This window comes from Coregonus lavaretus (genome assembly GCF_964263955.1).
Source record: "Coregonus lavaretus genome assembly, chromosome: 9".
In the NCBI taxonomy this organism is placed as follows: Eukaryota; Metazoa; Chordata; class Actinopteri; order Salmoniformes; family Salmonidae; genus Coregonus; species Coregonus lavaretus.
The window spans coordinates 248407-261618 of record NC_139996.1 but is presented as its reverse complement, the minus strand read 5'-3'; the positions used below and the strand labels follow the sequence as shown (position 1 = coordinate 261618).

The 13212-nt window shown below is 45.4% G+C and overlaps 1 protein-coding gene across 1 annotated transcript in view; it reads right to left on the bottom strand.

Annotated features, from left to right (window-relative positions):
- Positions 1 to 356: 356 nt before the first annotated feature.
- The window catches only part of vwf (von Willebrand factor), a gene marked incomplete at its 5' end in the record, with an annotated part of 137835 nt that continues 124979 nt past the window's right edge, over positions 357 to 13212 (bottom strand). Inside the window, 3 exons of the mRNA XM_084168151.1 lie at positions 357 to 668; positions 8119 to 8216; positions 8843 to 8882. Coding sequence (XP_084024277.1) covers positions 483 to 668; positions 8119 to 8216; positions 8843 to 8882 — 324 coding nt within the window. The 3' untranslated portion in view covers positions 357 to 482. The remainder of the gene's footprint in view (positions 669 to 8118; positions 8217 to 8842; positions 8883 to 13212) is intronic.

Below are 13212 nucleotides of genomic sequence, written 5' to 3'. Positions count from 1 at the left end.
AATCCGTTCACCCACATCATGTATCACAAAGACAAGGCGGTTGGAATCAAAAATCTCCAATTTGGACTCATCAGACCAAAGGACACATTTCCACGACAGACAGACAGACAGACAGACAGACAGACAGACAGACAGACAGACAGACAGACAGACAGACAGACAGACAGACAGACAGACAGACAGACAGACAGACAGACAGACAGACAGACAGACAGACAGACAGACAGACAGACAGACAGACAGACAGACAGACAGACAGACAGACAGACAGACAGACAGACAGACAGACAGACAGACAGACAGACAGACAGACAGACAGACACACAAATGAAAGGAAAGACAGACAGACCAATATTGAGAATGTTCATATTGTTTATTAGGTTTATTTGAGTACATGTTTATCAGGGTGCGCACACACACTCACACACACACACACACACACACACACACACTTTCTCTCTCAATTTCATTCAATTCTCTCTCTAGGTGCAGTTCTGGGCCAGACAGTCACAGGCGGTGACAGACAGAACGTTGTGATGCGTCAGGGTTCCATTAGAACACAGCAGCGGAACACTCAGAGGCTCTGTCGCCACGGCAGCACAACACACACACTCCCTCTCCACAGCGTTAGTCTCCAGGGAATACACACTCTTACTACGACACTTCCCCTGAGAGAGAGAGAGAGAGAGAGAGAGTTGTTGGGGGAAAAACATTATAAAATCATTGTACACAAACAACAAGTGTGCAGTTAAAATTGGCAATAAACACACAGATTTCTTTCCTCAGGGCCATGGGGTGAGACAGGGATGCAGCTTGAGCCCCACCCTCTTCAACAAATACCGGTCAAACGTTTTAGAACACCTACTCATTCAAGGGTTTTTCTTTATTTTTACTATTTTCTACATTGTAGAATAAGACAAAACTATATTGAAGACATCAAAACTATGAAATAACACATATGGAATCATGTCGTAACCAAATAAGTGCTAAACAAATCAAAATATATTTGATATTTGAGATTCTTCAAATAGCCAACCTTAGCCTTGATGGCAGCTTTGCACACTCTTGGCATTCTCTCAACCAGCTTCATTAGGTAGTCCTCTGGAATGCATTTCAATTAACAGGTGTGCCTTCTTAAAAGTTAATTTGTGGAATGTCTTTCCTTCATAATGCGTTTGAGGCAATCAATTGTGTTGTGACAAGGTGGGAGGTGGGGGGATAGCCCTATTTGGTAAAAGACCAAGTCCATATTATGGCAAGAACAGCTCAAATAAGCAAAGAGAAAAGACAGTCCATCATTACTTTAACACATGAAGGTCAGTCATTACGGAACATTTCTAGAACTTTGAAAGTTTCTTCAAGTGCAGTGGCAAAAACCATCAAGCGCTATGATGAAACTGGCTCTCATGAGGACCACCACAGGAATGGAATTACCTCTGCTGCAGAGGATAAGTTCATTAGAGTTACCAGCCTCAAAAATCGCAGCCCAAATAAATGGTTCACAGAGTTCAAGTAACAGACACATCTCAACATCAACTGTTCAGAGGAGACTGTGCGAATCAGGCCTTCATGGTCAAATTGCTGCAAAGAAACCACTACTAAAGGACACCAATAATAAGAAGAGACTTGCTTGGGCCAAGAAACTCGAGCAATGGACTCTAGACCAGTGGAAATGTGTCCTTTGGTCTGGAATCCAAATTTGAGATTTTTGGTTCCTTCCGCCTTGTCTTTGTGAGACATGGTGAGGGCGAACGGATTATCGCCGCATGTATATCTCCCACCATAAAGCATGGAGGAGGAGGTGTTATGGTGCTTTGCTGGTGAGACTGTCTGTAAATTATTTAACCAGAATGGCTACCACAGCATTCTGCAGCAATACGCCATCCCATCTGTTTGGGCTTAGTGGGACTATCATTTGTTATTCAACAGGATAAAGACCCAACACACCTCCATAATCTGTAAGGGCTATTTTATCAAGAAGGAGAGTGATGGAGTGCTGCATCAGATGACCTGGCCTCCACAATCCCCCGACCTCAACCAAATAGAGATGGTTTGGGATGAGTCGGACCGCAGAGTGAAGGAAAAGCAGCCAACAAGTGCTCAGCATATATGGGAACTCCTTCTAGACTGTTGGAAAAGCATTCCAGGTGAAGCTGGTTGAGAGAATGCCAAGAGTGTGCAAAGCTGTCATCAAGGCAAAGGGTGGCTATTTGAAGAATCTCAAATATAAAATACACACTACCGTACTGAGTATCTGGAGCATCAGCAATTGTGGGTTCAATTACAGGCTCAAAATGGCCAGAAACAAATCACTTTCTTCTGTCTATTCTTGTTCTGAGAAATGAAGGCTATTCCATGCGAGACATTGCCAAGAAACTGAAGATCTCGTACAACGCTGTGTAGTACTCCCTTCACAGAACAGCGCAAACTGGCTCTAACCAGAATAGAAAGAGGAGTGGGAGGCCCCGGTGCACAACTGAGCAAGAGGACAAATACATTAGAGTGTCTAGTTTGAGAAACAGGCGCCTCACAGGTCCTCAACTGGCAGCTTCATTAAATTGTACCCGCAAAACACCAGTGTCAATGTCAACAGTGAAGAGGCGACTCCGGAATGCTGACCTTCTAGGCAGAGTTGCAAAGAAAAAGCCATATCTCAGACTGCCCATCTTAATCTTTTCTTTTTATTGGCCAGTCTGAGATATGGCTTTTTCTTTGAAACTCTGCCTAAAAGGTCAGCAAGGTGACCCCAAACTTTTGAACGGTAGTGTATTTCAATTTGTTTAACACTTTTTTGGTTGCTACATGGTTATTGACTCTTCAATAAGTCCCACCCCCTTTCGTTACTGTTGCAACCTCGGTCAACATTTTCCCTGGAAGCCCAATTTGGAGAAAACCCCTCATAAGGATCTCAAACTGTGCTTTTAATACACAATGAAATGAAACATAGACACCCATTGCTGATCAGGAGCATAATGTATGTTGTGTTGAACGGTCAAATTAAGTTTGTAGTGTGTCTAATCACTGGGTGGATCTCATGCAGTCAAAGCCATACAAATTATATTTTTATGGTCAAAGCTACTTACCACTTTTGGAGCTAACAAATGTGACCCGTTTCAAGAAGCTAGGCATATGTCGCACATCACTACTTCACAGGAGAGGCATTTGAACGTTTAAAAAATATATTTTTATCAAAATGCGTTTTGGGGCAGAAATTCCTTCTGGAACATGTGAACTTGCATGTGTCTTAATAACAAACTTGTATGCCATCGGAAAATACAAAAAAATAAAATAAATTATGAGCCAAGTTGGTTTAGCCACAGAAAAATACAGGAACCTTCCCGCTAGCCATGATTGGCTGAGATAATGGAAGGGCTGGACATACCGAGAGATGAGTTTGCATTGGTCTGCCATATAGCATGCTTCTGTTTGTTTTGTTTTTATTTTGTTTTTACATACTGGTAACCAGAGTCGTTCAAGGGGAATTCGTGACATGGGTGACTAGTTAACGTTAGCTTGGCTCTCGCTGTGTGTTTTGTGCCGTGGGAGGAGGGGTTGGTTCGTTGGCAGAGAGCAATGGCTAGCTAGTATGCTAACTATTCTAGCTAGCTAACTAACTGGCTGAATAAGTTGACAATGTACTCACTCAAACTGTCAAAACTAACCCAAAACTTTACACAACGTTAGACACGGACACGAATGATCTGTTTGGCGTGTTAACACACTGTTGGTGGTTTGTTGTAACCGAGTATTGGTGCTAAACCGTATTATTGGAGGCTGGTATGCTAGTTGGCTATGGCATCATAGGATTCGGTGCCCTGGGCGGTTTTCACGGAGGAATACTGTACCAAGTTAGCTAGCTGAATAAACTAAGTTGGAGTCTGTTCCTAGAAAACATTGAACCGCTGTAGTTTACAACAATTATAATTTCTAAAGTGGAAGTTGGAGAGTTCTATTTGAGTGTTTCAGTGAAACGTAAGCGAGGGAGGCCCCGCTCTCTCACTTTCCCAGATGTTTAGTTAATTTCATTCCGATCTCTTTTGCATTATTGTAGCCTTTTCTGTAGCCTGTCAACTATGTGTATGTCTATCCCTGTTCTCTCCTCTCTGCACAGGCCATACAAACGCTTCACACCGCGTGGCTCTCCTCCAAGTCTCCGACCACTACTTTGCATCCTTTTCTCTCTCGCTCTCCTCCAACACTACTCACTCTGCCCCTACTCAGATGTAATGTGCCGTCGTAACCTTCGCTCTCTCTCTCCCGCTACTCTCTCCTCTTCCATCCTATCATCTCTTCCCTCTGCTAAATCCTTCTCCCTCCAATCTCCTGGTTCTGTCTCCTCAACACTCCTCTCTTTCTGCATCTTTTGACTCTCTATGTCCCCTATCCTCCCGGCCGGCTCGGTCCTCCCCTCCTGCTCTGTGGCTTGACGACTCATTGCGAGCTCACAGAAGAGGGCGCCGAGCGGAAATGGAGGAAAACTAGACTCCCTGCGGACCTGTCATCTTTTCACTCCCTCCTCTCTACATTCTCTTCCTCTGTTTCCGCTGCTAAAGCCACTTTCTACCACTCTAAATGTCAAGCCTCTGCCTCTAACCCTAGGAAGCTCTTTGCCACCTTCTCCTCCCTGCTGAATCCTCCTCCTCCTCCCCCTCCCTCCTCCCTCTCTGTGGATGACTTTGTCAACCATTTTGAAAAGAAGGTTGATGACATCCAATCCTCATTTATTAAGTCAAATGACACCACTGGTCCTGCTCACACTGCCCTACCCTATGCTTTGACTTCTTTCTCCCCTCTCTCTCCAGATGAAATATTGCGACTTGTGACGGCCGGCTGCCCGAAAACCTGCCCGCTTGACCCTATCCCCTCCTCTCTTCTCCAGACAATCTCCGGAGACCTTCTCCCTTACCTCACCTCGCTCATCAACTCATCCTTGACCACTGGCCATGTCCCTTCCGTCTTCAAGAGAGCGAGAATTGCACCCCTCCTCAAAGAACCTACACTCGATCACTCCTATGTCAACAACTACAGACCAGTATCCCTTCTTTCTTTTCTCTCCAAAACTCTTGAGCGTGCCGTCTCTAGCCAACTCTCCTGCTATCTCTCTCAGAATGACCTTCTTGATCCAAACCAGTCAGGCTTCAAGACTTGTCATTCAACTGAGACTGCTCTTCTCTGTGTCAAGGAGGCTCTCCGCACAGCTAAAGCTAACTCTCTCTCCTCTGCTCTTATCCTTCTAGACCTATCCGCTGCCTTTGATACTGTGAACCAGCAGATCCTCCTCTCCACCGGTCGCTCCTACCAAGTGGCGTGGCAAGAATCTGTCTCCGCACCACGTGCTCTCACCACTGGTGTCCCCCAGGGCTCAGTTCTAGGCCATCTCCTATTCTCGCTATACACCAAGTCACTTGGCTCTGTCATATCCTCACATGGCCTCTCCTATCATTGCTACGCAGATGACACACAACTAATCTTCTCCTTTCCCCCTTCTGATAACCAGGTAGCGAATCACATCTCTGGATGTCTGGCAGACATATCAGTGTGGATGTCGGATCACCACCTCAAGCTGAACCTCGGCAAGACGAAGCTGCTCTTCCTCCCGGGGAAGGACTGCCCGCTCCATGATCTCGCCATCACAGTTGACAACTCCATTGTGTCCTCCTCCCAGAGTGCAAAGAACCTTGGCGTGACCCTGGACAACACCCTGTCGTTCTCCGCTAACATCAAAGATGTGACCCAATCCTGCAGGTTCATGCTCTACAACATTTGCAGAGTACTACCCTACCTTACACAGAAAGAGGCACAGGTCCTAATCCAGGCACTTGTCATCTCCCGTCTGGATTACTGCAACTTGCTGTTGTCTGGGCTCCCTGCCTTTGCCATTAAAGCCCTACAACTTATCCAGAACGCTGCAGCCCGTCTGGTGTTCAACCTTCCCAAGTTCTCTCATGTCACCCCGCTCCTCCGCACACTCCACTGGCTTCCAGTTGAGGCTCGCATATACTACAAGACCATGGTGCTTGCCTACGGAGCTGTGAGGGGAATGGCACCTCCTTACCTCCAGGCTCTGATCAGACCCTACACCCAAACAAGGGCACTACGTTCATCCACCTCTGGCCTGCTAGCCCACCTACCTCTACGGAAGCACAGTTCCCGCTCAACCCAGTCAAAGCTGTTCGCTGCTCTGGCACCCCAATGGTGGAACAAGCTCCCCCACGATGCCAGGACAGCGGAGTCACTGACCACCTTCCGGAGACACTTGAAACCCTACCTCTTTAAGGAATACCTGGAATAGTATAAAAGTAATCCTTCTACCCCCCCATCCCCCACCCCCCCATGAAAACAAAAAAAAAAGTGGTTGTCCCACTGGCTATCATAAGTTGAATGCACCGATTTGTAAGTCACTCTGGATGAGAGCATCTACTAAATGATGTAAATGTAAATGAGCTGCTCAGTATGTGTGGACAATCCTTTCCACTGCGCCACTCAGGAGTCATGGCAGTCTCTATGGGGGTGCCACAGGGTTCAATTCTTGGGCCGACTCTTTTCTCTGTGTATATCAATGATGTCGCTCTTGCTGCTGGTGACTCTCAGATCCACCTCTATGCAGACGACACCATTTTGTATACATCTGGCCCTTCATTGGACACTGTGTTAACAAACCTCCAAACGAGCTTCAATGCCATACAACACTCCTTCAGTAGCCTCCAACTGTTCTTAAACACTAGTAAAACTAAATGCATGCTCTTCAATCGAATGCTGCTGGCACCCGCCCACCCGACTAGAATCACTACTCTCGACGGGTCTGACCTAGAGTATGTGGACAACTACAAATACCTAGGTGTCTGTTTAGACTGTAAACTCTCGTTCCAGACTCACATTAAGAATCTCCAATCCAAAGTTAAATCTAGAATCGGCTTCCTATTTCGCAACAAAGCCTCCTTCACTCATGCTGCCAAACATGCCCTCGTAAAACGGACTATCCTACCGATCCTTGACTTCGGCGATGTCATTTACATAATAGCCTCCAACACCCTCCTCAGCAAATTGGATGTAGTCTATCACAGTGCCATCCGTTTTGTCTCCAAAGCCCCATATACTACCCACCACTGTAACCTGTACGCTCTTGTTGGCTGGTCCTCACTACATATTCGTCGCCAAACCCACTGGCTCCAGGCCATCTATAAATCACTGCTAGGCAAATCCCCGCCTTATCTTAGCTCATTGGTCACCATAGCAACACCCACCCGTAGTCTGCGCTCCAGCAGGTATATCTCACTGGTCATCCCCAAAGCCAACACCTCCTTTGGCCACCATTCCTTCCAGTTCTCTGCTGCCAATGACTGGAACAAATTGCAAAAATATCTGAAGCTGGAGACACTTATCTCCCTCACTAACTTTAAGCATCAGTTGTCAGAGCACCTTACAGATCACTGCACCTGTACACAGCCCATCAGAAATTAGCCCCCCCCAACTACCTCATCCCTATATTGTTATTTATTTTGCTCATTTGTACCCCAGTATCTCGATTTGCACATCATCTCTTGCACATCTATCATTCCAGTGTTAATACTAATTGTAATTATTTGCACTATAGCCTATTTATTGCCTTACCTCCATAACTTGCTACATTTGCACACACTGTATATATATTTTGTTGTATTTTTGACTTTATGTTTTGTTTTACCCCATATGTAACTATGTGTTGTTGTTTTTATCGCACTGCTTTGCTTTATCTTGGCCAGGTCGCAGTTGTAAATGAGAACTTGTTCTCAACTGGCTTAACTGGTTAAATAAAGGTGAAATAAAAAAAATATTTAAAAAAAATAAACATTTGGAAACATTAGTCATGTTAACTATGGCTAGCTAGCTAGCGTTAGCAACGTTTTCAATGAGAGCTAGCTAACCAGCTAGCTAGCAAACAATGCAACAGCATCATTTTGGATTTGAAAAACACTTCAACAGTCTCAATATGTCAGGCATCAAAGTTGCAAGTAGATACCCCTGATGCACAGTTAAATTATTTAGCCATTTAAAAAAATATAGATTTTTTCAATGAAAACTCCATAGAAGCGTTCTGATTGGTTGCCCAGAATTCTGGGGTGTAAATAGTTTTCTCACCTCACAGTAGTGCAGTTCTATCTGCTGTTGTGACTGACAGTCGTCCACTTTGATGTAGTTGAGTGTTCCCACTGTCTTCCTACACTCTGGCTCTGTACCTACAGACAGACACACACACTCAGTACAGACACACACACACAGACACACAGTACAGACACACACACGCAGTACAGACACACACTCACACACACACACACACACACACACACACACACAAACACAGACAGTACAGACACACACACACGCAGTACATACAGACACAGACACACAGTACAGACACACACAGTACAGACACACTCAGTACAGACACACACACACACACAGGACAGACACACACACACACACACACAGTACAGACACATACACACAGAGTACACACACATACACACACAGTACAGACACACACACACACACACACACACACACACACACACACACACAGTACAGACACACACACACACACACACACACACACACACACACACACACACACACACACACACACACACACACACACACACACACAGTACAGACACACACAGTACAGACACACACACACACACACACACACACAGTACAGACACACACACACACACAGTACAGACACAGTATAGACACAGTACGGACACACACACACAAACACACACACACACACTCAGTACACACACAAGGTACGGACACAAACACAAGGTATGGACACAAACACCCTGTAGATGATACTCACACATCTCACAGCAGCTGGTTCCTATTTGCTTGATCTTCCCCTGAACACAGAGACGGTTAGACATATCATATATATCATATCATATAAAACACAACAGAGACATATCATATATATCATATCATATAAAACACAACAGAGACATATCATATATATCATGTCATATAAAACACAACAGAGACATATCATATATATCATATCATAAAAAACACAACAGAGACATATCATATATATCATGTCATATAAAACACAACAGAGACATATCATATATATCATATCATAAAAAACACAACAGAGACATATCATATATATATATATCATATCATATAAAACACAACAGAGACATATGGGGCGGCAGGTAGCTTAGTGGGTAAGAGCGTTGTGCCAGTAACCGAAAGGTCGCTGGTTCTAATCCCCGAGCCGACTAGGTGAAAAATCTGTCGATGTGCCCTTAAGCAAGGCACTTAACCCTAATTGCTCCTGTAAGTCGCTCTGGATAAGAGCGTCTGCTAAATGACTAAAATGTAAATGTAAATGTATATGATATATATCATATCATATAAAACACAACAGACATATCATATATATATATCATATAAAACACAACAGAGACATATCATATATATATATCATATCATATAAAACACAACAGAGACATATCATATATATCACGTACATACCCCAACCAGAAGCCATGGATTACAGGAAACATCCGCACTGAGCTAAAGGGTAGAGCTGCCGCTTTCAAGGAACGGGACTCTAACTCGGACGCTTATAAGAAATCCCGCTATGACCTCCGACGAACCATCAAACAGGCAAAGAGTCAATACAGGTCTAAGATTGAATCATACTACACTGGCTCTGACGCTCGTCGGATGTGGCAGGGCTTGAAAACTATTACAGACTACAAAGGGAAGCACAGCCGCGAGCTGCCCAGTGACACAAGCCTACCAGACGAGCTAAACCACTTCTATGCTCGCTTCGAGGCGAGCAACACTGAAGCATGCATGAGAGCACCAGCTGTTCCGGATGACTATGTGATCACGCTCTCCGTAGCCGATGTGAGTAAGACTTTTAAGCAGGTCAACATTCACAAGGCCGCAGGGCCAGACGGATTACCAGGACGTGTACTCCGAGCATGTGCTGACCAACTGGCAAGTGTCTTCACTGACATTTTCAACATGTCCCTGACTGAGTCTGTAATACCAACATGTTTCAAGCAGACCACCATAGTCCCCGTGCCCAAGAACTCTAAGATAACCTGCCTAAATGACTACCGACCCGTAGCACTGACGTCTGTAGCCATGAAGTGCTTTGAAAGACTGGTCATGGCTCACATCAACAGCATAATCCCAGAAACCCTAGACCCACTCCAATTTGCATACCGCCCCAACAGATCCACAGATGATGCAATCTCTATCGCACTCCACACTGCCCTTTCCCACCTGGACAAGAGGAACACCTACGTGAGAATGCTATTCATTGACTACAGCTCAGCATTCAACACCATAGTGCCCTCTAAGCTCATCACTAAGCTAAGGATCCTGGGACTAAACACCTCCCTCTGCAACTGGATCCTGGACTTCCTGACGGGCCGCCCCCAGGTGGTAAGGGTAGGTAACAACACATCTGCCATACTGATCCTCAACACGGGGGCCCCTCAGGGGTGCGTGCTCAGTCCCCTCCTGTACTCTCTGTTCACCCATGACTGCATGGCCAGGCACGACTCCAACACCATCATTAAGTTTGCCGACGACACAACAGTGGTAGGCCTGATCACCGACAACGATGAGACAGCCTATAGGGAGGAGGTCAGAGATCTGGCCGTGTGGTGCCAGGACAACAACCTCTCCCTCAACGTGACCAAGACAAAGGAGATGATTGTGGACTACAGGAAAAAAAAGAGGACTGAGCACGCCCCCATTCTCATCGACGGGGCTGTAGTGGAACAGGTTGAGAGCTTCAAGTTCCTAGGTGTCCACATCACCAACGAACTATCATGGTCCAAACACACCAAGACAGTCGTGAAGAGGGCACGACAAAGCCTATTCCCCCTCAGGAGACTAAAAAGATTTGGCATGGGTCCTCAGATCCTCAAAAAATTCTACAGCTGCACCATCGAGAGCATCCTGACTGGTTGCATCACCGCCTGGTATGGCAACTGCTTGGCCTCTGACCGCAAGGCACTACAGAGGGTAGTGCGTACGGCCCAGTACATCACTGGGGCAAAGCTTCCTGCCATCCAGGACCTCTATACCAGGCGGTGTCAGAGGAAGGCCCTCAAAATTGTCAAAGACTCCAGCCATCCTAGTCATAGACTGTTCTCTCTGCTACCGCACGGCAAGCGGTACCGGAGTGCCAAGTCTAGGTCCAAAAGACTTCTCAACAGCTTCTACCCCCAAGCCATAAGACTCCTGAACAGCTAATCATGGCTACCCAGACTATTTGCACTGCCCCCCCACCCCATCCTTTTTACGCTGCTGCTACTCTGTTAAGTATTTATGCATAGTCACTTTAACTCTACCCACATGTACATATTACCTCAACTACCTCAACTAGCCGGTGCCCCCGCACATTGACTCTGCAACGGTACCCCCCTGTATATATAGCCTCCCTACTGTCACTTTATTTTACTTCTGCTCTTTTATTTTTTGTATTTTTTTTTTTCGCAACACTTTTTTTGTTGTTGTTTTATTCTTACTTTTTTGTTTAAAATAAATGCACTGTTGGTTAAGGGCTGTAAGTAAGCATTTCACTGTAATGTCTGCACCTGTTGTATTCGGCGCATGTGACCAATACAATTTGATTTGATTTGATTTGATTTGATGTCATATAAAACACAACAGAGACATATCATATATATCATATCATATAAAATACAACAGAGACATATCATATATATCATATCATATCATATAAAACACAACAGAGACATATCATATATATCATATCATATAAAACACAACAGAGACATATCATATATATCATATCATATCATATAAAACACAACAGAGACATATCATATATATCATGTCATATAAAACACAACAGAGACAGATGATAGAGATACACTACATGTGGACACCTGCTCGTTGAACATCTCATTCCAAAATCATGGGCATTAATATGGAGTTGGTCCCCCCTTTGCTGCTATAACAGCCTCCACTCTTCTGGGAAGGCTTTCCACTAGATGTTGGAACATTGCTGCGGGGACTTGCTTCCATTCAGCATCAAGAGCATTAGTGAGGTCGGGCACTGATGTTGGGCGATTAGGCCTGGCTCGCAGTCGGTGTTGTAATTTATCCCAAAAGTGTTTGATGGGGTTGAGGTCAGGGCTCTGTGCAGGTCAGTCAAGTTCTTCCACACCGATCTCGACAAACCATTTCTGTATGGACCTCACTTTGTGCACGGGGGCATTGTCATGCTGAAACAGGAAAGGGCCTTCCCCAAACTGTTCCCATTAAGTTGGAAGCAAGGAATTGTCTAGAATGTCATTTTATGCTGTAGTGTTAAGATTTCCCTTCACTGGAACTAAGGGGCCTAGCCCGAACCATGAAAAACATCCCCAGACCATTATTCCTCCTCCACCAAACTTTACAGTTGGCATTATGCATTGGGGCAGGTAGCGTTCTCCTGACATCCGCCAAACCCAGATTCGTCCGTCGGACTGCCAGATGGTGAAGCGTGATTAATTACTCCAGGGAACGCGTTTCCACTGCTCCAGAGTCCAATGGCGGTGAGCTTTATACCACTCCAGCCGACGCCTGGCATTTCGCATTGTGATCTTAGGCTTGTGTGCGGCTGCTCGGCCATGGAAACCCATTTCATGAAGCTCCCAACGAACAGTTATTGTGCTGACGTTGCTTCCAGAGGCAGTTTGGAACTCGGTAGTGAGTGTTGCAATCGAGGACAGACGATTTTTACGCCCTACGCGCTTCAGCACTCGGCGGTCCCGTTCTGTGAGCTTGTGTGGCCTACCACTTCGCGGCTGAGCCGTTGTTGTTCCTAGACGTTTCTGCTTCACAATAACCGCACTTACAGTTGACCGGGGCAGCTCTAACATGGCAGAAATCAGACGAATTGACTTGTTGGAAAGGTGGCATCCTATGACGGTGCCACGTTGAAAGTCACTGAGCTCTTCAGTAAGGCCATTTTACTGCCAATGTTTGTCTATGGAGACTGCATGGCTGTGTGCTTGATGTTATACACCTGTAAGCAACGGGTGTGGCTGAAATAGCCGAATCCACTAATTTGAAGGGTTGTCCACATACCTTTGGACATGTAGTGTATGTTGTGTTGTAATGTGTAATGATGTGGTAGTGTTGTGGTTGTAATGTTGTATTGAGGGTTAGTGTTGGATGTAGGTGTTGTGA